The following is a 24090-nucleotide window of genomic DNA, read 5'->3' on the forward strand; positions in this document are numbered from 1 at the left end:
GGCCTAATCGAGCGACCCGCATGGTCGCATGGTCACATGATGTGGGTTAGGCCTAATCGGGCGCTGAGCTTAATCCGACGTCGAGTCTAACCGGGCACCGGCCTTCGGTCGGGCTCGGTCGGACGCTGAGCCTAACACTCACATTTTTGATCTCATAATTAGCAGTGATCTGGGCTTTTGTCCATTCAATATCTGATATATTCAGACCATATAGGTGAACATCATTCATGTAAATGATTATATAGACCTTGCGGACATCATTTATGAAAAAACCAGTGTCATGAGGACTGACTATAAGGGGTTGAACCTGTAGATTTGCTCTGGCTGGCTGACTCAGCCTAGCCATCATTTGCATGTGCACACGTGATCATGCTACGCGAGCTTGCTTAAGCTTGAGTTCTCATCTCATTCTTTTCTTCCCTTTCTCAAGCAATTCATCCTTGTTATATAGGAGGACTAGCCTCTAGTTCTTAGAGCTTAACCCTTTACATTATGAATTGCTTCACTCCTTTAATTGATAGGCCACTGGAAGCTTTAATCCTGTATCATAAAGCTCAGCAAACATGCTGACATATGATAGACTATTGAGAGCCTTAAATCTAGCATCATGAAGTTCAGTGATAGCACTGGTATATGAATAGACTGGGTTAGCAATCATGCTAACAAACAAATGAGCAACATTGAAAATGTCTAGCTGAATGAGATAAAGTGACAGACTTGTACAACAAATACATAAATGAATCAATATGAAGCAATGAGCAGAGACACCCCCAGCAGCTTTGAACAACAATGGATGGCCTTTCTTCAACAGCAGGAACAGGTTCAGTGTGAGAACAGAAATTTAATAGCAGCTCAGCAAGCTGAAATAGCTAATCTACAACAAGCTTTGAACATCTCAACATCAATCCTTCATTAATTGAACTCACAACCACTTATTGTAGTCAGAAGATCAAAGACCAAGCTACTGAACTGCAAGAAGTATGATGATTCTAATCTGAAGCACTATTCTCAGTGAGAGCTAAAGCTTCAATCAAAACTTAAGGTCAATGGAAAAGCTTTAGATAATAATGAGGAATATACTTGATATGTGTACTCAAGACTAAAAGAAATGGCAGCAGCTTGAATTTACTTCTGAGTTGAGAATAATAAGAACAAGATCAACTTCACAGTAGAGAGCTTACTGAAGCAGACATGCATATTCTTTAGTGATTCTGCATGACAGAAAAAGACTATGCAAAAGCTCAACAATTTATGACAGAGTAGAAGAGCTCTCTTTGACTTTCTGTCTGAATTTAATCAGCTATTGCTAGAAGCTGGTGGTCATAGATGAAATGATCATATTAAAAAGAGGTATTTGAAATCCACTCTAAGCATGGAGCTGAAGGAAGACATGATGAGTGTAAGAGAATCATCTCTCTATAAGAATTACTACAAGAAGCTTAGATTAATTGATCATCAACTCTCTGAGCTTAAGACTTTAAGGCAGTGATCTAAATGTCATGAGAGCAGATCTTCTTCAGATCATATAACATCTAATCTACACTCTCTACTTTGTCATACTGTTCTTGACTGATGAAACTGATCTCAAGCTTCTACTGATGATCTGATGGATCTCTCTTCTGATGTTGTGACCTCAAGTGCTCATCACATCAAATTGATAAATCAGACAGAGGTTAATTGATAAAGAGAGCAAGGCCTGTGCCTGAGATGCAGAGTCAGAGATCATATGATTAAGAGCTGTCTGTTCAAACCTCTCAGATGCTCTGCTACCCCCATGATAGCTAAGATGATCCCTAAGTCAGTACTGAATGACAATGATATGAATATGAGTGAGGATTTGAGAAAAGAGTAGCTTCAATCAAAAGACACTAAAAGAAGCAAAATAAGAAGCTTATGAGAAAGCAATGGAGAAGATTTAAATCTAAGATGATATTCAAACCCTTCACTGTCAATGCTCTAGTAGATAATACCTTTTTGACTATAGCAATGATAGACAGTAAATGTAATGTCTATGATCTTATTTCTCAATTCTATGTTAACAAGCATAAGCTTCTGTGCATTAAAATTCTCCCTGTTAAAATGACCAGCTTTGAAGACTCCATAGGACTCTCTACAAGCATAGTGACTGGCATTTGAATTGATATAGGTAGTCATGTAACTGAACAGGTCTTTCTCTATGTGGTGAATGAGTTACATGATCATGATATGTATCTAGGTGACCCCTGGCTGGCCCAGCAAAAGGTGACCATAATCCCTCATCAAAGAATTGTGAGATTTGAAGAGAGTGGCATAGAGATAGAGTCTAGTTCAAATGCAAAAGCTGATATGATTCTCATCTCTGCTGTAAGCTTATCTAGACTTGCAAGTACTTAAGAGAAGTGAAACATCAAGATCTTCACTGTCAGTTTGACCAACATTCAAAAGACTCTGGAAGTGAAATCAAAGATTGACTCTAAAGAAAAGCTATCTGAACATTATCATGAGTTTTTAGACATATTTGATAAGGAAGCCACTGACACTTTATCCCCACTTTGTGGCCCAGGTAGAGATCATGAGATTGAACTGATTAAAAAGGCTGATGGTAGTGCAGAACAACCTCATTGAGGCCTGTTATATAATATGTCTCAAGAGGAACTATTGACTTTGTAAAAGACTATTACAGATTATTTAGATAAAAGTTTTATTAAAGTGAGTAACTCCTATATGGCCACTCTCATACTATTTGTGAAGAAGTCTGGGGGTGGGCTAAGATTCTGTGTGAACTATCAAGCTTTTAACAAAATCACCTGAAAGGATTGATATCCTCTATCATTAATCAGTGAGACTCTACAGTGAATTGGACAGGCTAAATGATTCACTAAGCTGGACATTATTGCAGCTTTTTACAAGATTCAAATCACAGAAGGTGATAAGTGGATGACAGCCTTTAGAACCAGATATGGGCTATTTAAGTGGCTGGTTACACTCTTTGATTTGGCCAATGCTCCAAGCACATTTTAAAAATATATCAACTGAGCATTATGTGGATATCTGGATGACTTCTGCTCAGTCTATTTAGATGATATTTTGATATTTTCCTCAAAAAGCTTATGGGAGCATCACAAGCATGTACAAAAGATGCTTATGCATCTATGAGAAGCAGGCCTGCAGGCAGACATCAGAAAAAGTGAGTTCAAGATGAACAGCACAAAATATCTTGAATTCATCATTGAAGTGAGCAAGAGTATACAAATGAATCTGGAGAAGATTAAAGCTGTTTTGAAATGAGTGACACCTACTACTCTTAAAGATATACAAGTATTTTTAGACTTTGCCAATTTCTATAGACAATTTATCAGAGATTTCTCAAAGATCAGAACCTCACTAATAATTCTTACATAAAAGAATGTTCCTTTTTTGTGGATGAGTAAGGCTGAGAAAGCTTTTAAGTATCTAAAATCAATGTTTATCTCTGCTCCAATCCTGCTTCAATTTGACTCTGACTGTGAGACTATATTGAAAATGAACTCCTCAGATTACATCTCAGGAGAAGTGCTGCTACAATATGATGAGCAGAGCATTCTACACTCATGTGTCTTCTTCTCTTGCAAGCATTCACCTGTGGAATGCAACTACAAGACTCATGATAAGGAGTTATTAGTGATAATTGAGTGTTTAAAGAAATGAGATACTGAGCTACAAAGTGTAAAGGAATTCAAGATTCTCATAGATTATAAGAATCTAGAATACTTCATGACTACATGCAGACTAAATGAAAGACAGCTATGTTGGATGGATATTCTCTATCAATTCAACTTCAAAATTGATTACCAGTCAGGGAAGTTGAACACTGGACCAGACACTCTATCATGAAGAGAGCAGGACATGTCACAGAGCACTGATGATGAGAGAATCAAGCAGAGGCAAGCTCAACTACTTAAGTTTAATATACTGACACCTGGAATGGAACCAATAGTGGCTGCTACCAGTGTGGAACTTGAGATGTCTCTTCAAGCTCAGTGAAATGAGACTTACAAAAATGATAAGATTCTACAGCATCTGAAGCAAATTCTTCATGAGAGAAGATTCAGATTTTCTTCTGAACTCAACATTAAGGCCTCTGTCTCTGAGTGCTTTTTAAATAAGAATGAGAAGCTTCTCTTTTGAGATCATAAGTGAGTGCCAGACTTTGAACCTCTTTGAACTAAGTTAGTGCATGGGGCTCATGACTCACCTCTTACTGGTCATCCCAGGTGAGAGCAAACAGCAGAAGTTCTAAGATGTAAGTTCTACTGGTCAGGCTATGCTGCTGATGTGAAAAGAATGACCAGAAACTGTCATCTTTGCAGATTAAACACTACATGAAGAGATTGATGTCAGGGACTACTTAAGCCTCTTCTCATTTCTGAATGCATGTGGCAGGAGCTTTCTATGAACTTTATCATGAACTTACTGAGCTCTAAAGAATACATGAACATCATGATTATAACAGACAGATTGACCAAGGGAATTATATTAAAAGTAGTTAAGAAAACTGATGCAGAGACAGTGACTAGAGTGTTTCTTCACAACATTATCTCTCAATATGACATCTTTAAGATGATAGTGTCAGATCAAGGATCAGCTTTCACAAGCATGTTTTGAACTCAGATGTATGAGAAATTAGACATTAAGAGATGACTCTTCACAGTCTATCACTCAAAGACTGACAGAGCTACAGAGTGAATGAATCAGACCTTGAAAATCTACCTACACAAGTATATTAGCTTTCAACAGGATGACTGGTGTGAATGACTATCTCTAGCAGAGCTGATCATCAATAATAGAGATGCTGTCTCAATGAGCATGAGCTCATTCTTTTTAATGCATCTTTTTCACATCTTCTCTATTGATATAGCTGATGCACCTCCTGTTGAAATGTCACATAATCTCATTGAGTTTGCAGATGATTATATGAGGAAGGTCTGTGAAGTGTTGAAGTGAGCTCAAGTAAAAATAATGAATGCTCAGCATTCTCAACAGAAATACATAAATAGACAAAGAGACCTGGCTTCAAGCTTTCAACCTGAAAATAAGATCTGATTGAGCTTAGAGAACATGAGAACTAATCATCTGTGCAAGAAGCTGAATGTGAAATACAATCAATATACTGTGCTAGAAAAGATAGAATTTCATGCTTACTGACTGAATGTCTCACCTGACATTCACAATGTCTTTAATGTAAAGCTTCTACATGCTGCAGTGACAGATTCCCTGCCTAGTCAGAGACAAACTGACTGGCAGTCACTCACTATAGAGACTCTGAAAGGATCTGAGTTTGAGATTGAGGAAATTCAGAGTGAACAAACCTATCAGAGGAAAAAGCAATACCTTGTTAAATGGGTAGATTGAGCTGAGCTTATGTGGAATGACATGAGTCTCCTACAAAAAGTGAAGGTCTTGAACACTTGGGAGGCCTCTCAGCAGGCAAAATTAGATGTAAAGAGGACTTTAAATAGTTGTAAAGGCCTGCAACAAAGAGAGAGAAGAGGAGTATTATAAGGAATTGAACCTCTAGATTTGCTCTGACTGGCTAACTCAGCCTAGTCATCATTTGCACATGCACACATGATCATGCTATGTGAGCTTGCTTAAGCTTGAGTTCTCATCTCATTCTTTTCTTCCCTTTCTCAAGCAATTCATCCTTGTTATATAGGAGGACTAGCCTCTAGTTCTTAGAGTTTAACCCTTTACACTGACACAGAAGTCTGTTTCTAATAGCATTTTTCACAGCTTCTTATATCATAGTAGTGCTGCTTGCTTCAGACTATATAGTCTCTGCATCAATTCACATACCAGATCATTGTGTCCCTGATAGAATCCAGCAGATTGATGCATATATATATATTCATTGATGAGAAGCCAGGTATTTAAGAATGCTGTAATCATGTCAATCTGCAGAACATGTCATCCTCAGGATATCAAGATTGTTATAAATGCTCAGGAGGTAGAGGCTAATACAACTGGTGCAAATGTCTTTGAATAGTTGACATCCTTTTCTTGATAATTGCTGCAGACTACTCAGCAGATCTTATATCATTCAATTCTACCTGTATTATTAATCTTTTTGTTGAACACCTATTGGCCACATAGAATCATCATATCTGGGGTCCTTTCAACTAGTTGCCATGCACCAATCTGCTTGAGGCAGTTAATCTCCTTAACACAGACATGGAAGTAATATTTTCAATCTGCAGATGCCTGAGCCTGGGTGAGATTCTTTGGAACTAGCAAGCTGGCAATCTCAGTGTCTGCAGGGATGTCAGTCAAATTATCAGTGAAATCTCTCACTGAGGCCTCTCTTACTGAAGTAATATTCTTAGTGAACATTAGAGAATTCTTCATCTCAAAAGCAGACCCTAGGAGGACAGTAGTGTTCTGCATCAAAAATGTTAGAATCTGCACAGTAATCTTATAGTCTATTCATCAATTATTTATAGAGTGTAGAAATATTGGAGGAGCAGATAGAAACTCTCTGTCCATCATGAAATTGTCTGTTGATAAATCATGTTGAGTGGAGGGGATTGCAACTGCAGCTATATGAGTGACAGAAGACAAATTCTTGACATCTTGCTCAGACAGGGCTAGAGAATCTATCAAAAGAAGATCTTCTTGAAATATTATATCTTTCAATGTGTAAAGGTGATCATTAAAAGAATTGACTAATCTATAATTAGTAAAGCCATCATAGCCTGTAAATATAAACTCCTGCAATCATGAGACCATCTTCATATTCAGCTTGAGCACTATTTTTAAATAAGCCTTGCACCTCCATCAGCAAATCCTGCATATGGAGGGCAGGGCCCTGAGCCAAGCTTCATATGAGGTAACTAGCTTCAGATTCAAATCCTCTACATCATTATAGAGCTTGACTGATGTTAGCATAAGATTAAATATTTCAGTCACTACAATTACTGCCTCATCTCACATCTGGAGGGGAGAGGAGGAATCTATTAATAATGTTTGAGCTTTTTCAATAATCAGGCCAATAGAACATTTGGACATACTATCTTGCTGCAGAGTGTGGGGTGAGGTTGATTCTCATTTAATACTCTCACTCATTATATAGATGGCTGCAGCATTTAAATTCAACTCATCATAGTCAGAGTGAATAATTGCAATACTGTGATTGAGCAGATTTTTCATAAATTGATTGAAGGTCCATATATATTTTAGAGCCTCATTGCAGTGCTTCAATAGGAAGGTCTATCACATTCACATGATATTGTCAGTGATCATCATCATGAGCTTCTTACCTGCATAAAATAGTGTATCTTCTTCATTATCAAGTGTTTCTCCACCCTTAAATAGGTCTACCCAGATCTTAAGACCTTTGTAGGTGGCATGGTGTAGCAGAGCATTTTTATAACTTGCACATTTATACTTGACTTTAATGCATATGGTGCAGAATGAGAGCTTCTTTAGACTGATGATGACAATTTCAAAACAAAGCTCTCACAATATTTTAATTAGATTCTTTTCACCAATATGACTCAATTGCTGGTGCCACTTATCAATTAGTAGCTATTTCAGCATAATGATATGTAGTTGAGTTGATGAGGACAAAATGAAGATATCAGTATTCAGATCCTTCAGGTTAATTAGCTGCTCTATGTCATCACATTTAAAAAGACCCAGTGATGCAGCATTCAGATCATAATCTGTTAATATCATCTTGGGCTTTGAGACTGTCAAGTATGCCAGTGGTCTAAGCTCTAGATCATTCATAATATCCCTGAACATAGAGAAGGTGTCAGATAGAATATATATATTATTAGAATTCAAATTCATATAGAAGATATCATTTTCTGTAGATGCTATTATCTCAAAGTAATTTCCAGCATCCACCTGCAGATCATAGTGAATATAGCCCTGGCACTCCAATAGGCCAGCAGATATGAGATTAGCGGATAAGCTTGATATCAAATAAATGTGGTCAAATTTGATTAATCTTTCTTTGACTGAGATGGAGGTGACCCCAATCTCTTGAACCTTCAAAGTAGCCTTATTGGCCACTTGAATTATAGGGCCACTAACCTCTGTTATTCAGAAAAATCATGATTGATCACTTACAATATGACATCCAGCCCCACTATTCTATATGATGAGTGAGTTGATGATTGATTCAGCAGAGTATGTAGGCACTTCAATAACCTGCACTAGATTTGCCATTTGAAATGTCTCAGAGCTGTCATTTGCAGTTGATGAAATCTTTTTATCCTCACTACTCTTCTTATTATTATATTTCTCTATTCTCACTATGTTGATGGTCCTCCATTCTTCAGAAGCATTATCTGAATTGATTGCTCAGCAAAGTCCACCATGACAATACTCACATTCCAGACAGATTGAGAGGTCAGAATTTAAATGTCCACCTATTTAATAGTCTCTGTGTCCCTTGGGTCAGTCTTCACAGGTCAAATTATTTTGAATATTGCTACTATTATTGAAATTCATAGCTGCATTTTCAGCCTGAGCCATGTTGACTGAAGAATTAGCTGCCTGGGTGGCCTTCTTGACCTCTTTGAGAGGATTCAATCAAGAGTGTAATTCCTTCATGATTGAATAAATGTCCAATATGACAGACTTTGATTTGAACTTTTGTACCTTCTTGATTTTCTTTTGTATGTAGTTTCACTATATATTGAGAAGTACAGAATAGAACATGTGAAATACCATGTCATTTAATAGTAAAATATTAAGTATTTCCAATTTCATAATAATGTCATTGAACTTATTGAAAAATGCATGTATGTCAGTGACTTAGACATCACTCATTGATGTAAATGCCAGGACTGCTTCCCTGCAGAGCTGCATTCTTGAAATGAAGAACTTCTTCTCAACTGCATGTCAAAGAAAATAAGCAATCCTGCCCTCATCATACTTATTAAAACAGGGCCTAATGCTGGCTGCCAATGTGTTCAAAATGAATGTGTAAAGCCAGTGATTTTTGATCTCTTAAAAAGGAGCTCATTTAGAGTCTTTATCAGGGCTTTTGACTTGCTTATCCTCCAATATAACTCAGCATTGAGTGTCAATTAGCTTGGCCTTTATATTCATATACCAGAAGAGGTAATTCAAAGATCTGACCAGAGTGTTCAACTTGATGACATACTTAGTATTCTGTTTGAACTGGCTGATCACCTTGCTGACACAGCTATCCAGATCATAGAGATTATATTGCATTTAAGATCTCAAGTTCAGATCCCATGCTGATGATCAACTCATTGATGAATATGCAGGCATTGTGACCCTGTCATTCTGAGTGCAGAGTCTCTTCAATTGAAGTTGAAGCTGCAATTCTTTGCATCTCTCTTTTTAAAGTTCTAAATCAATCTTTTGATATTCAAAATTCAATCTTCTCAGTTGCAATTCTTCAGAGTCAGTTGCCAGTGGCAGATTAGAAGTTGCCACAGATGTCTTCACTTCATCTTCTGAAGAAGTTGAATCAGCATATTTAACATGATGTAGATGAACTGGTCTTACTATGATAGGAGCTGTAATCAGCCTAGCTTGCTGATCAGATGTTTTGAGAAGTTTAATTCTAGAACTGTTGAACACTTCTGAGGGGGTCAGTGAGCTCAGAGCCCCCTGATCATTTTCAAATCAGTCAGATTGACTAAATTGACTCAATTATGATCACAAGCAAGTCATCATATGTTTCATCATGTCATATTAATCTTCTTTAAAATAAAGTAATTTTATTCAGTGAGATTCTTGTCTATAAACTTGATTGAGCAGATTGACATGTTTTTGTGCAATCAGTCATTGAAAAATTAGCAAGTTGCAGATTTTTCTTTCACTCACTAAATGAACAGATTAAACACAGAAAAAAAAAAATAATAATATAAGAGTGTATCAAATCAATCAATTGACATAAAATAAGAAAATATTATATTGAATGAAGTGAGCAGTGATTAATATACACTATATTTGACAAGAATTCCTCAAATTGACAGTTATTTGCGCAAAATGAGTCTCATAACCTGTGAAGAATAGATTGCTTGATTGATTATATAGTGATCACTAGCTACACAGAAGTTATATACAGTGCAGATTATGTAAGAAGGTGAATAGATCTGACAGTGTTAACATACCCTCAAAATCAGCTTTTCAATATATATATATATATAAAAGAGAGAGAGAGAAGAGTGATATAAGGAGATTTTACACTCCTAATATGTTTATCAATATAAATATTTGTATATTGCTACTTTATGAATTACATTGCAGAAGAGTAATTTAACAGCTGTTTAATCTACATCTATACAAAACAGCTGACTGACAAGCTGCAACACTTCATATTCTCTTCACTACGGCTATGTGAATAACAAATACCACTGCATGACAGTTGGCACGCTACAAGAACAACTTATGGTGGAAAAGCAGATCACGTGACAGAAGTGTCCGACAGTTATATTCATATTCAGGTGATCTATCGAGGTGTGGCAGCATATGGCCAGCAGGCCGACATTCACCTTATTTGTCATTGGGCCTGTAGCAAGTGAAACATGCTTGTATGCATAGATAATAAATAATCAAGGACGATTATCTTTCCATCCCCGCAGCTCTGACCAGGGAACCGTATCTATCTCAAGTATTGGATACCTTTACCTATCTTCTTTCATCAAACCGAGAGCTGTGATATTTACACAAATTGCTGCTATCAAGCCATACTCCGTAGCAGGCCACTTCAGCCTTAGTCCGGCATACCCGATCCAGACTGTAAACAAAGCAAACTCCTCTCACAAATGTCTCACACACAATCACAAATCAGAGGACAAACAACTCTACACAAAATATCAGTGTTGTTTTCGGGTTTTTATGTGGAATACTGGCTGTGATGTCATTTTTCATACACGATGTCCTTATTCATGGTTGAAATCGGACAAAATGCTGGTTCTCTGTCGTGGGTTGTGTTTAGCTTTGGAACATCAGGCTCCGATTTTATGCCTGTTGTCCCGGCAGCTGGCTGGTGGCATCGGCGCTAGTGGATGACGGCTGGAGTGCTAAACAAACCACTGGGCCATTTTGGAGGGAGATCGATCACCAAGTGCTGCAGATGATAAGGGACAACTCTGCAGTCTCCTTCGAATAATTTCTGACCAGCTGTTCAGAAAAGGGTTGTCGATAAATATCTATCCATAGTTCTCTCTTCTATTTATTTTTGCGATCTCCAGGGACGGATTCGAAATTGGAGAGCATATCGGAGGAATGCAAATTTTTAGTGCGCCAGAGGGGTTATCGTGTAAACCAAACCAAGCAGGCCAATGCGCCGCGTATTCCTGCTTGATATACTACTACGCCTGACCGTGAGTTGACGCACAAATATATGATTGAAGAGGTTGTTGTTAAATGTCAAAAATTATGCCCCTAGTAATGCCTGCTCCTTCTCCTCGTCGACCTTCCAACCGTGGAAGCGCGAAGTCCACGCCCTCAAATGGGAAACCGCTTGATATCGGACAACCATTAGGTGTCCACGACACAAATTCGGTGCGGGAAAAGGTTCGCAAATGGCAGCAGCAGGGTGGAGGCGTTATAACAGAAAAAGACGTTGGCCCTGGGAGTGACAGCGACCATGTTTCCCCCGAACAAAAATCCCGTTCATCCAACAGGGCGAGCGATTCGAGAAATAATAAATCCAGCATATCGAGAGACGACAGCAAGAATAAGGACCACAGTGGTAAGCGAGATCGAAGTAACAGCACCCCGAAGAAACGGGTTATCAGTGATGGACACTGGAGGAAAAACAGGTCCCCTCCAAGCACTCCTCCCCAGAAGGTGACGCCTAGAAAGAAAACAGATGTGTTCGACCGATATGGAGATTCTACATCATCAGCAGGGGAAAAAGGGAAAACTTTCGGAGATAGCAGCGGCACAAAGTCTGGGTCTAAGCCCTTGCGCGATGACGGAATCAGGGTCTATGCATCCTCGATGCCATCTCCTAAAAAGAGTGAACGCCCAAAGTCTCAACCAATTCAAGAATCGCAGTCTATGCCTGAAGATAAAGAAGACGGTGCTGATAGCGATCAGGTCCCTACCTCAAGACATCACACGCCCAGGAAGCAAAAGGGCAATGATGACACGAGAGAGAGGCATTTACGGAAAAAGTCTGTTGACAACGAAATGTCAACCGAACCCAGTGAGGTCTTCCAGCTCTCTGAGCAAGAGAATAGGACTCGACGACAAGGGCACAAACTTCCACCAAGACACCTGCGACCTCCCAAGGGAGGTATTTTTAATCATGTTATCGATGAGTCGAGAAAAATTTTTGGGAAACATGAGCCCCCGCCAGCCCCTCGAAACCAAGGATCAAGTGTCGAGGCATGGCTTTCTTCAACCCCTGACCCGTTTTCGGAAGATGAGGATTCTCTCGTCGAAATACCAGCACCCTTATCACAGTCGCGGAGGGAAACAGTCCAAAGAGGTCGAGACGACGACGATGCTACATCTCGCCCTACGCTGCAGCTGAAAAACGCTAAAGAAAGACGTAGTTCAAATGGGAATATAAGGCGCTTTCATATCCCCCCCTTGACGGATACGTCTACTGTGCATCAGGACGACCTATTATCCTACTCTGAGCAACCCAGTGAAAAATCAACAGATACCTGGAAATCTTCACCATCGACTTTAAAAAGAACAGGTGTGAAAAAGTGCCCAAATACGACATCTGAAACTCGCAAAATGTCGACTCTCCATGAATCACTCGACGAAGCTCTTCAAGGATCAAACTTAGGCCTTCATTCCTCCTCAGACAGCTCTGAAGTGTCATTGTCTGACCGTCCTCCGCCTTTAACATTGAGGAGGCCATTTCCAGGCACCGGCGTTCATCGACTCTCGACAATAATGTCCGTGGAAACACTGAGTACCGCGACAGAGACGGTTCGATTTCAAGACGACAAAGATACCGACTCTCGTGCCAATCCTCAAACAAATTTAGATGAGCAGTTGGAACCAGAGTCTAAGGACCATTTTGATCCGAACCTGCTCCCTGACACTAAAAGTGGTTTGAAACGTCGACTTACAACTCATGCCGATCTAATATCTGTTTTATCCATACCTGGACGTGGGGGTCGCAGTATAAGATCTGCCAGAAGCATCCGTACGAATAGAAGCCGTTTGGCAACCGCTACTGTCGGAGATATAATGCAGGAATTTTCATCAGATGAAACGAAGTATATACGTGAATTAAGGACACTTGTCGGTGGTGTCATACCTGTTCTACTAGCATCTGTTTTATCCAAGTCCGATTCAGCGATTGCTGCCGGCCTTTTTCGACCATCTGGGGACCCTAAAGACGAAGAAAACTTCACAAGACCTATTGTGAATATGGGAATTGCACTCGAACGACTAAAAGCGCTTCACAAGCGAGCCCCATTGACGAATCCTGATTCTCTGCTTTCCTGGGCACAATCAGCGCAAAAGGTGTATGCGGATTATTTAAAGGCCTGGCGTCTTGGATTTCAGGACGTTGTCGTCAACCTTGCACCGCCAGATGAGGACCCATCTCATGACATCAACTCAGAGACCCAAAGCCTATATGCTGGGATGCCGCAAGATGAAGACGGCGATGTGGTAGACGGAGATGGTGAAAAGGTAGATGTGGCCTTTCTTCTCAAGCGACCCCTTGTTCGACTTAAGTATCTCGCAAAGACTTTTAAAGGCATCAACTATATCCAGCCGTCCCCCAAGGCAGAAGAGATGGCCATGGTTTACCAGAAGCTTGTTACGGAAGCTAGACAACGTTCAAACGAAGAACGAGCAAGACTAGAAGACGATCTTGCGGCCCACATCGATGCTACTAGAGCCCGAAGCCCCAAGAGCCTCGCAGTCTTGACAGACGTCAGTCTTCACCAAAATCGGCGTGTCCAGGCACGCGACTTCTTTAGTCTCTCTTTGCTCCATTCAAGTGGCCAGCAAATCGATTGCCGGGCTGAATTGCTACTTCGTGATAATCCCCCTGAAGAGGGACCCGGTGGTGACCTATTAATATGCGAGGTGGATGAGACTGATCGATGGCTTTTATTTCCTCCCATCGACCGTGGTCGGGCTTCTGCTCGAAATGGTGATGTAAAGGGCGAAATTGTCGTTATGATAAGGAGTGTTCCAGGTGAGGAGAAAGATTGGCAAGAGTTACTCACTTTCAAAACGGATGATGAACAGGTGGGATTTGAATGGGTTCAAATGATCGGATTGAGCCCTGTGCCACCCAAGATTGATCGATCTTTGAGCTTTATCTATCGATCTAAGGAAAGAGACAGGGCCCCTAGAGCAGAGAAGGAGACTTCTGATTTGTACACCTCATCAGGGAAGAGGAGTTCAAGTCCCATAAATATGGATGTGCCCATCGGAGAACAGGCTACAGTTCTTTCTCCATCTACAAAATTGACGGCATCCGTTGATGATGACAACGACAAGACGAAGGCCCAACCAAACGGATCCCGCAATTACCCCTGTCCGAAGGCGCTTCCTTTGTCAAAACGTTCCTTGAAGGATGAGAAAGATCTAACGACCCCTAGCACAGTCACGAAACCGCGGATGTCAGTTCCTACGCCCAGAAACCTCAATGAAGCGATTGATATGGCCGGCGGGCCTTCTCCAACCATGTTGAAGAGATCCAAGGCTAAGAGGAGGTCTAATTATGGTGATCTTCCGACGTCAAGTCCAACATCAAGCGGTGCTCGAACACCGGATAAGGAGAAAAGAGTGTCTGATATTCCGCTGGTTGGACCTAAAACACCGGAAACGAAGGCTATTGTTCGTCCTCAGGATGATGTACAACCAGCCAGAAGCCGGGTTTCTTCTCCACAAATGGACCTACCAAAGCCACATCTTGCTAGACCCCTAGGTCGACGTTCCCTCTCACCCGTCCCGTCTCTGGAACTTCCAACTATACCGAAACTCAGGAAAGCTAGCCAACAAAGCAGCCTGCCCGCATCCCCAAAGCAGGAAATGCCACCACCACTGGCGATAACTTCTAAAACCAAACCATGCTCAGCTAAACAAGGTAAAAGCCCAGAGGAAGTTGTTCTCCGTCGGGATCCCACAATATTTACGGAGGACGCCCCATTACCGCCACCACACAGGTCGCAAAGCCCAGCTGTTTCGAAGAAACACATTCCAGTTCTAAGCCCTATCACCCCTCGTAATAATAAAAATCGACGATCCTCCTCTCCATTGAAGCACGAGTATGAACCTTCTACAGCAACGGAGTCATCAGAGAATTCTGATACATCCACCGTCGAACACCACGATATTGACTCCTCCTCGGACACGTCAGATGAAGAGTTGGAAGGAGACGATATGGCAACACCTTTGCCACCAATTGGAGCTCATAAACTTTACAAAATATACCCCCATTCATCTCTTCCTACTTATTCAGAGGGAGCACTTGCACCATCCAATCCAGCTTCCCAAGCTCCATACAAGAGTGTTCCATTACAACCATATGAAGCAGCAAAATCCATTGCATCTATTTTCTACTGGCATGACAAAGGTTCCTGGGAAGCAGTTTATCCCTATGAATGTAGCATCATGATTACCCCCGGGCTTATTGAAGCTTACGAAATGAGTGCCGCACATTCACACCCCATTGGATCTTCCAAGGGAGAACTTGGCGTTGGTATTGCCTCTAAACGGCCGCTTATTGCCTTGGAGTTAACGCCTCTGGTCCCAATCCGTCGCGGAACTGCCTTAGATATTTCTATTCGCTCCCCGCCTATGACAAGTTCTAAAATAAAGACCGGGAACAACGTCATGTTCCGCTCACGGAACGCGGAAGAATGTGAGAAATTGTACGGACTTATCAATCAAGCTCGAATAAATAATCCGACATATGTTGCACTGCAAAATGCCCGTGGTCCATTTAATGGGCAGCCTACCTCGCTCACTCGTCAGAATTCCAACCGCACTAGCAGGTTCGGAGGGTGGTTCAGTTGGTCGAGGAGCAGCTACCGTGCCTCCAGTGTGCCCACCGCTTCTGTGGCTGGTGTATCGGATTCCAGCGTTGGAACAATGTCGAGTGCGTTCTCAGCCCTCAGAAAATTCGGTTCAGGGAACAAAATGTTCAGCATTGCAAGGTCAACCATCACATCCCGCACCGGAAGCCAAAGGGGAAGCCTCTACTCAAGCTCCACTCGTTCTGGGTCTAACTATACTCCAAATTCCCAATTCGAGGTCAGCCCTGATGGTTCCAAAAACGTAGCAGGCAGTATTGGTCTTTCAAATGCAAAAATTCGGCTATATGTTCGCGAGTCTGCATCCAAATGGCGGGACATGGGTGCTGCGCGTCTGACGATATTACCGGTCTCCCCCGTCTCATCCCCACCAGGCACTGCTGGTGCCGTTGGAATAGATGCTGAGGCACCTTCTACGGAGTTTGCAAACGGGGAAATTAGGGGGTCTTATGGATTATTTTCGTCTTCACAACCGCCCACTGCTCCCCCTCCGCTGCTCCTTTCAAATCATCAGCAAGAAAAGCGGATTCTCATTCGTGGCAAGACGAATGGGGAGGAACTGCTTGATGTATGTCTTGATGAAAGCTGTTTTGAGCGGGTTGCTAGGACTGGCATTGCTGTTTCTGTCTGGGAAAGATATGACAGAGTGGCAAAGCAAGGAGGTGTGGTGAATGGGAGCTTCAGGGTTTATATGATCCAGATGAAGAGTGAGGCGGAGACTGCATATACATTTGGGTTGGTTGGGAAGTTGAGATACTAATTACATGATACTCTGTTGACTTTCGCATTTGGTGTCTGGAAGTTGATGGAGGGGGGGAGGGGGGGTTATTATGATGAGTGATCTTTCATTTCTGTTTGGTTTCTGAATGATTGCTGGTGTCATCATATGTTTGGTAATGGGGAAAGTGCGGATCTACGGGGTTGCATACATTCTTAAGATGCTTCAGATGTAAAATGGCTAGTTTGCATTTGAGTGGTGTCTCGTTTTCCCTGTTTCATTCTCCCGATGCCGCATTACGCACGTCGCCTTGTTGATTCTGGTTAATTTACAAGAAATATTTATTCTCTCCCATTAGGCACCAGCAAACCCGTTTCAATCAATTCTGTATATTCCTCGTGTATTTATTATTGCATTCAGAGATAGCAATCATCGAAGTCCATCTGCCATGTTTTCAAACGATTGAACAATCATCTTCTTGTATATGTCTATATCTGTAAGAAAGACTCTTAAGTCTAATCTCTATATATCTATCAGGTACCTCATCTGCATAGGTATAAATGTTGAGAGGTCTGGAGCTAAAAGCTCTAAAATAAAATAAAAATAAATAAAAAATAAATAAAAAATAAAGGGGCTGTCCAAAGGTGAACAGAAGCAAGGAGTAATGATGACCATTTAAAACAAAAAATTCAAAACATCAAGGTCAACCAGTCTGTATTTACAAACTGTACAACTCAATTGAAATAGTGTCGCATCCATTCCTGTCGTACACAACTCTTACAACTTTGAACTAGGAAAACAAAAATCATAACGGTCATTATTGCGCAACTTGGTAAAATACAAGCGAGGGTGAAAAGTTGAGAAGAAACCCGACAAGAAATCACATGGAGCTCTCAGGGGTCCCAGAAGACCCATGCTTTTTGAACACAAAACTTACTCCATTTCCTTCCTCTTTCAGCAAGGAGAGAAGAACATCGTCGTCGATATGAGCCTCGATGTTAGCTTTGTCTGCGCCAAAATTTCCCGAGGTTTGATGAGGCGATGGAGAGCGAAGGTGAGACGTATCAACGTGCGTGTATTGCATCAGTGAAGGAATTTTGGATTTTCCCTTCCTAGATTTGTTTGAAATCTTCCCACGCCCTTTCGTCACTGCCCCTCCTGAAGATAGGGTTTGGAGCTGAGAGGCTTTTATCAACTTCGTGAAGCCGTTGGCAGCTTCATCTGAGTCTGTCGATTCATTTTCGCTATGGTCAGATTCAGAAATATCAATTATATGGCTCCCATTGGGATGCGAGAAATTCTCTTGCCCCCCTCTACCATCACACTCGCAACCGAGGAGATCGTGTGTTTGGCACGTTGCTCCTTCATCAAGTCGAAATAAATCCCTCAACTCCTCACGGGAAAATTGCAAAACGCCACTTTTTTGATCCATCACGCTGTCAGCCAACCCTATCTTGGTGACCTGTCTCTGCCAAATTTTCTCCTCCAGTGCGCCCTTTAGCAGAAATCGATAAATTCGACAGTGTCGCTTCTGACCATCACGATGTATCCGTGCCATGGCCTGCATATCCGTGGCTGGGTTCCAGTCAACGTCAAAGAGAACTAGCCGGCTGGCTCCGATAAGATTGAGACCTGTACCTCCAGCTTTGGCTGATAGAAGGAATGCAAAAACTGAAGTTGAGGATGATCGATTGAAATCGTCGACCAGTGCCTGGCGTTTTGCGGCCGGGGTGGAGCCATCAAGGCGAAGAAATGATAGGGATAGGGAAGTAAGAAGTTTTCCCAAGAGATCCAGAGTGGATGTGTAGTTCGAGATTAGCACAACTTTCTCGGAAGTTGTATGACGTATATTATGGAGTAGTTGATCAAGGACTCGTATTTTACCACTCGAGGCGGGTGTGAGTCTTCGAGTAATACTGGAGGGGAGACTGGCAACCAGGGAACTAAGTGTGGAGGTAGAATCTTCATCGGAGCTTTTGGGGTTCAGGAGGGAAGGGCTATTGCATAGTTTTTTGAGAATGGTGATGAGTTGTAAAGCACTGTCAGAATTTCCCAAAGCGCATTGAAAGACAGGTGAGCTGAGAACATGGCGATAGATATTTGCTTGGGAGGAGGTAGGGTTACAGAAGAGAACGTATTCGGTTTTCGGTGGTAGATATTTCGAGAGGAGGTCGGCAGTGCGTCGTAAAATGAATAAGGATGTAAGACTTGCCAATTCTTCACTTCTTGCTTTTCCTTTCTCGATGTCCCTTTTCAACGCACCAGGCTGTTGGCTCTTCACAATCGGCCCTTCAAATTGTTTCATGAACATTTTGAATGTCCCTAGAATTCCTGGGTTGACGAAGTCAACCATTGCGAAAAACTCAGTTAAGTCATTCTGGATTGGGGTTCCTGAAAGGATGACTCGTTTGGAGGTATTCAACGGCTGTATTGCTTGCGCACTCTTATTTTGTACAGTCCTCATTCGATGACCTTCGTCCGCAATGACGATATCAATACCAGAACCTTTCGAGAGCTCTTCTTGCACTGTTCGGAGCCTTTCATAGCCGATAATCATGACACTGTAACTTTGGCCCATGGTGAAATCCGTAAGTCTGGTTCTTTTGGCATCAGCTACAAACACCCCAATGCGTTCATTCCCGAGCCACTTGCGAAATTCCTTTTTCCAATTATCGATCAGTGTCACAGGGCACACTATTAGAGCCTTTTTGATAACTGGAGGTGCCTCATATATTGGGTTCTGTTTCAACAAGGTCCATATAAGCGCTATCGTCTGCAAAGTTTTGCCTAAACCCATTTCATCCGCGAGGATAGCCCCTTCACCATTGAAAGAGCGCATTCCCATTACACACTCGTAAAGAAACCTAACACCCTCGCGCTGATGTTCCCGAAGATGCTTGCCCAAAAGGGGATCAAGGACGACGTCGACAATTTCTTTACCTTTCGGTACTGATTCTGGCCGTCTCATGACCACCGCGCCAGGGAGCGTGGGGTTATGCCGTGGAATGGGATTGCCATTCGGTTTCTGTACGAGTACAGTGCTTTCTTTCATGGGATTTTTGAAAGCACTCTTCACCGCAGAGCTTTTTGGCACAGCAGAGTTAAGGAGTTTCTTTGCTCCCCCGTCGTCTCCGTGTTCGCGTTTAATTTTGGTCTTGGGTGGCAGTCTAATCGTCCCATTCGTTGACGTAGCAGAAGAAATGCGGGACATCCGTACTGGATCTTTCCGGATTTCGGTACCGTCGTCGGCAGATATACTCGCGGGTAAAAGTTCAGCAATTCCCAGTAATGCTCGACCAGACATATACTCCTTCTTTGACATGACAGAATCAACCTCGACATCTTTTCCACCAACCGACAATGTTGATCCGGGCAGTAGTGGAGAATTAAACTTAATCCTGCCTAAATCCCTCCCAGATACATCCTGGAGATACGCATAACCACCGCGGACGGCTAATATCCCATCGCCATCCCATGTCTTGTGTTTTTTAGCAGTGGGCTTACGCCTGAGAAATGAACGGGAAAAATATTAGCGATAGATTAACCACTCATAGGATCGCTATCAACCAGAAAAATTGCCTCAAAATCACAATTTACGTACCAAAGGACATTGTAATACGTCTCCATCCCACCACTCCTTGCATAAGCACCGCTATCATCAACTTCCACTTCCACTGGTGGATTCCATCTTGCGATAAGCGGTTTCCGCTCTGTATCAGTTATCTTTGAGCTTGGCTTGTGTACCACCCGAACCGATCCTGATTTAGCATCACGTTGCCGATTATCATAGCCAACATCCTCATTATCATTAATTGTGAGGTCAACGGTTTCTGGGCTGATTCTGCGGCGTTTACTTTGGGGGTACGAGTCTCCAATTGAATTGTCTGCATTTGACGAAGACGTCGTTGTCGTTGAAGGGGAGGCAGTAGTCGGAAGCTTCCTAATAAGTGGAGGCCGGAAAGGTTTGAACGTCATAGTATTAAATCATTAATGCTCTGCACAGCAGGCAGAAATGTTCGGATTATGAGAGAACGACTTGAAGTTGGAAGATATCAGGACTGGTTGGCGCGTCGCGTCAAGAGATCCCAATTAAACCTCCATGATCAACGCGTGGTCACATGATACTTAGCTGCTCTCAAATCCGTCCAAAAGGTTGCCTGTTCGATCTCCTGGAAATTCCAAGCAACCCTAAACAGCAAAAATATCTTTTTTACCAAGGCAAATGCTTGGTGTATTCGAAATCCTTTTCCCCAGTGAATTCCACTTTATTTGTAACAAGGGACTAGTTAACTACAAAAGCAGAGAACAGTTGAAATTTTGCCATATCCAAAGATACAATTAAATAACTCATGGTAACCTTCCTCCTCATGCAACTTACCAAAAGACAAATCATCAACTCATTCTAATAAAGCGCTTTCCGCAGACTAATACACAGAGGAACGTATGAAATAGAAAGAAAAAAGAGCATCGTAATACATATATATCCTGTTCTCTGCCAGGCTCACTCATAAAGGTCCCGTTCTCCCATATCCTCTTCCATCTCCGCAAGTGTGTCAGATTCATCAATCATCTCCTCGTCTTCACTTTCCGTTTCAACGTGGTTTGGTAGGACAGTGATCCTTCCTTCCTGCATCACAACACGTGCAGTCTCGCCGTCTTTGATGGCCCCTCTTAAGATCAAGACCGCAAGGCGGTTCAAGACCTCTTTCTCAATGAGTCGCGAGAGTGGCCTGGCGCCATAGACTGGCGAGTATCCGGCATTACCCAAGTAATCCTTGACTTCGTCTGTACAATCTATCGTCACCGTGCGGTCGTTCTGCTCTAGCCTCCGTTGGATCTCTTGTAACCGAACATCCACGATCTTCCGTATCTCCCGCCTTGTGAGGCGATTGAAGATAATGATGCTAGAGATTCGATTAAGGAATTCGGGCAGGAAGTAGTTCCGCAGTGCGCCCATAACAAGCTCTTTAGTGGTGGGGTCAATCTGGCCATTGGAAGCTGTGGGCCGTTGGAGAAACTCGGCGCCAAGGTTGGAAGTCATGACAACGATGCAATTCTTTGCATCGACAATTCTTCCCTGACCGTCTGTGATTCTTCCGTCATCCATCAGCTGAAGGAGGACGGTTAAAACTTCCTTCGCAGCTTTTTCCACCTCATCGAAGAGGAGAATGGAGAATGGTCGCCGGCGAAGTGATTCTGTTAGCTGGCCACCAGCATCATGCCCAACGTAGCCAGGGGGCGCTCCGATCATTCGACTCAAAGAATGCCGTTCCTGATATTCAGACATGTCAAATCGGATCATAGCCTTGGGGTCATCGAACAGGAATTCCGCCAGTGCCTTAGTAAGCAGGGTTTTACCCGTGCCTGATGGCCCACAGAAGAGGAAGCTTGGCGGGGAGTTAGGGTTGCTCAGGCCAGACCGTTGGAGTCGAATTGCGTTCGACACTGATTGGACGGCTTCCTTCTGGCCAACAACAATTTTGGAAAGGTGCGATTCCATGTGCAGAAGCCTGTCCTTTTCGGTGGTCCTCAGTCTGGTAACGGGAATGCCAGTCCATCTGGCCACAATTTCATTGATTTGCTCAGGGCCAACAGCATCTGCCATAAGGGTTTCTCCTGCACCTGGCTGGGCTGATAGTTCCGCATCTTGTCGAGCTCTTTCAGCCTCCAATTGTTCGATGCGCTTCTCGACATCCGGGATGGCATAGTAAATCAGATCCGAAGCAGTTTGGGTATCTCCAGACCGGGTTGCCTCGTCCCTTTTCACTTTCAAAAGGTCCAATTTGATTTTAGCATCTTGAATATCCTTGCTCCGTTGTTTCTCACTTTCATATTTTTCTCGTAGAGGGCGAAGCTCTTCGTTGACGTTAGCTGCTTCCTGTTTGGCAGCCTCGAGTCGAGCCTTCGAGGCCGCATCCTTTTCGCGAGCCAGAGCATGGATTTCGATCTGGAGTTGTCGGGCACGGCGTTCCAAAGTATCCAGGGCTTCAGGTTGAGATTCTCTCGTGACGCGAACAGCGGCGGCTGCTTCGTCAATTAGATCAACTGCAGAATCTGGAAGTCTTCGGGCAGTAAGGTAACGAGAAGCAAGGTTGGCTGCGGATACAATGGCTCCATCGAGGATGTTAACACCATGGTGAACTTCGTATCGTTCTTTCAGACCTCTGAGAATGGAGATGGTCTCGCCAACAGTAGGCTCTTTGACCAAGACCTGTTGGAATCGACGCTCGAAAGCTTGGTCTTTCTCGATGTACTTCCTGTACTCGCCAAGAGTGGTTGCGCCAATGCAATGTAGCTGACCTCTTGCAAGCATGGGCTTGAGAAGATTTGCGGCATCCATACCACCTTCTCCACTGGAGCCAGCTCCCATAAGAAGATGGATTTCATCCACAAACAGAACAATGGTCTCCTTTGATTCTTCAATCTCTTTCAAAACGCCCTTCATCCTCTCCTCGAACTCACCACGATACTTGCTGCCAGCAACAAGTGATCCGACATCCAAGGATAGAAGCTTACAATTAGCCAGATTGGCGGGAACATCGGCATTGACAATCCGTCGTGCTAGACCTTCGACGACCGTTGTCTTTCCCACGCCAGGTTCGCCAATAAGCACTGGATTGTTCTTTGTGCGTCGGCTGAGAATGCGAATCACTCTTCTAATCTCCTCTTCTCGGCCGATCACGGGATCAATCTTCCCTTCTCTCGCCATGGCAGTCATGTCAACTGTAAACTTTTTTAAGTTTTCACTTTCTTCTTCTGTATCTGCCGTTTTTGAATCCACGCGTTTCATCCCGCGGATTTGCTGGATAGCAGAATCGATCATCTTGACATTGGGGATATTTGCGTCCGCAAGCGCCCGCTGGATAGTAGGATCCTGCGCCAGCGCAGCTATTAAATGATCAATTGCGACATAAGTATCCTTCTGGGTCTTTGATAAATTGGAAGCCGCCCGGAGAACCTTTGCAAACGCCGGTGACGGGGAGATGGTCTCTGGAGGCGGATCTTGCGAAGCTAGCCGGACCAAAGACTTGTTGAGGGCCCTGCGTAGCTGCTGAGGATCGCCATGGGCTTTCTCCACAACTCGTTTGAAGAGAGAGCCTGAACTGGCTTGGTGTGAGGGATGTGTGGTAACTTGCTGGTCCTTGGACTCATCCACAGGGGGGTCCAGGAGCGAAACCGCGAGATGAATGGGGAGGAGTTGTGGGTGAGCATGCTGCTCTGCGAGTGCGTGAGCATCGACAAGAGCTTGATTAGCTCTGTCTGTCAACTGTGTTCCGTTCATGATAGCAATCTATAATTAAATTTCTGGAGTTCGGAAACGATAGATAGAGCTAGCTACCCAAGCGGCGATGGGTAGTTTCACGGATATGTAGTCGGGAATTTCAAGGTTCAGGGTGG

At 42.8% G+C, this 24090-nt stretch overlaps 3 protein-coding genes across 3 annotated transcripts; 1 reads left to right on the forward strand and 2 right to left on the reverse strand.

Annotated features, from left to right (window-relative positions):
• Positions 1-11397: 11397 nt before the first annotated feature.
• PAAG_02128 (hypothetical protein) lies at positions 11398-16734 on the forward strand (the record flags this gene model as incomplete). The annotated part of the gene is made up of 1 exon (XM_002796194.1): positions 11398-16734. The coding sequence occupies one exon, from the start codon at positions 11398-11400 to the stop codon at positions 16732-16734; it is 5337 nt and encodes a 1778-aa protein (XP_002796240.1).
• Positions 16735-17572: 838 nt separating this feature from the next.
• Positions 17573-20667, reverse strand: PAAG_02129 (hypothetical protein; the record flags this gene model as incomplete). Its single annotated transcript, XM_002796195.1, has 2 exons — positions 17573-20198; positions 20294-20667. 2 exons carry the CDS (start codon positions 20665-20667, stop codon positions 17573-17575), a joined length of 3000 nt encoding a protein of 999 aa, XP_002796241.1.
• Positions 20668-21193: 526 nt separating this feature from the next.
• PAAG_02130 (heat shock protein HSP98) lies at positions 21194-23974 on the reverse strand (the record flags this gene model as incomplete). The annotated part of the gene is made up of 1 exon (XM_002796196.2): positions 21194-23974. The coding sequence occupies one exon, from the start codon at positions 23972-23974 to the stop codon at positions 21194-21196; it is 2781 nt and encodes a 926-aa protein (XP_002796242.1).
• Between the last annotated feature and the right edge of the window lie 116 nt (positions 23975-24090).

Source organism: Paracoccidioides lutzii (assembly GCF_000150705.2).
Source record: "Paracoccidioides lutzii Pb01 unplaced genomic scaffold supercont2.4, whole genome shotgun sequence".
In the NCBI taxonomy this organism is placed as follows: Eukaryota; Fungi; Ascomycota; class Eurotiomycetes; order Onygenales; family Ajellomycetaceae; genus Paracoccidioides; species Paracoccidioides lutzii.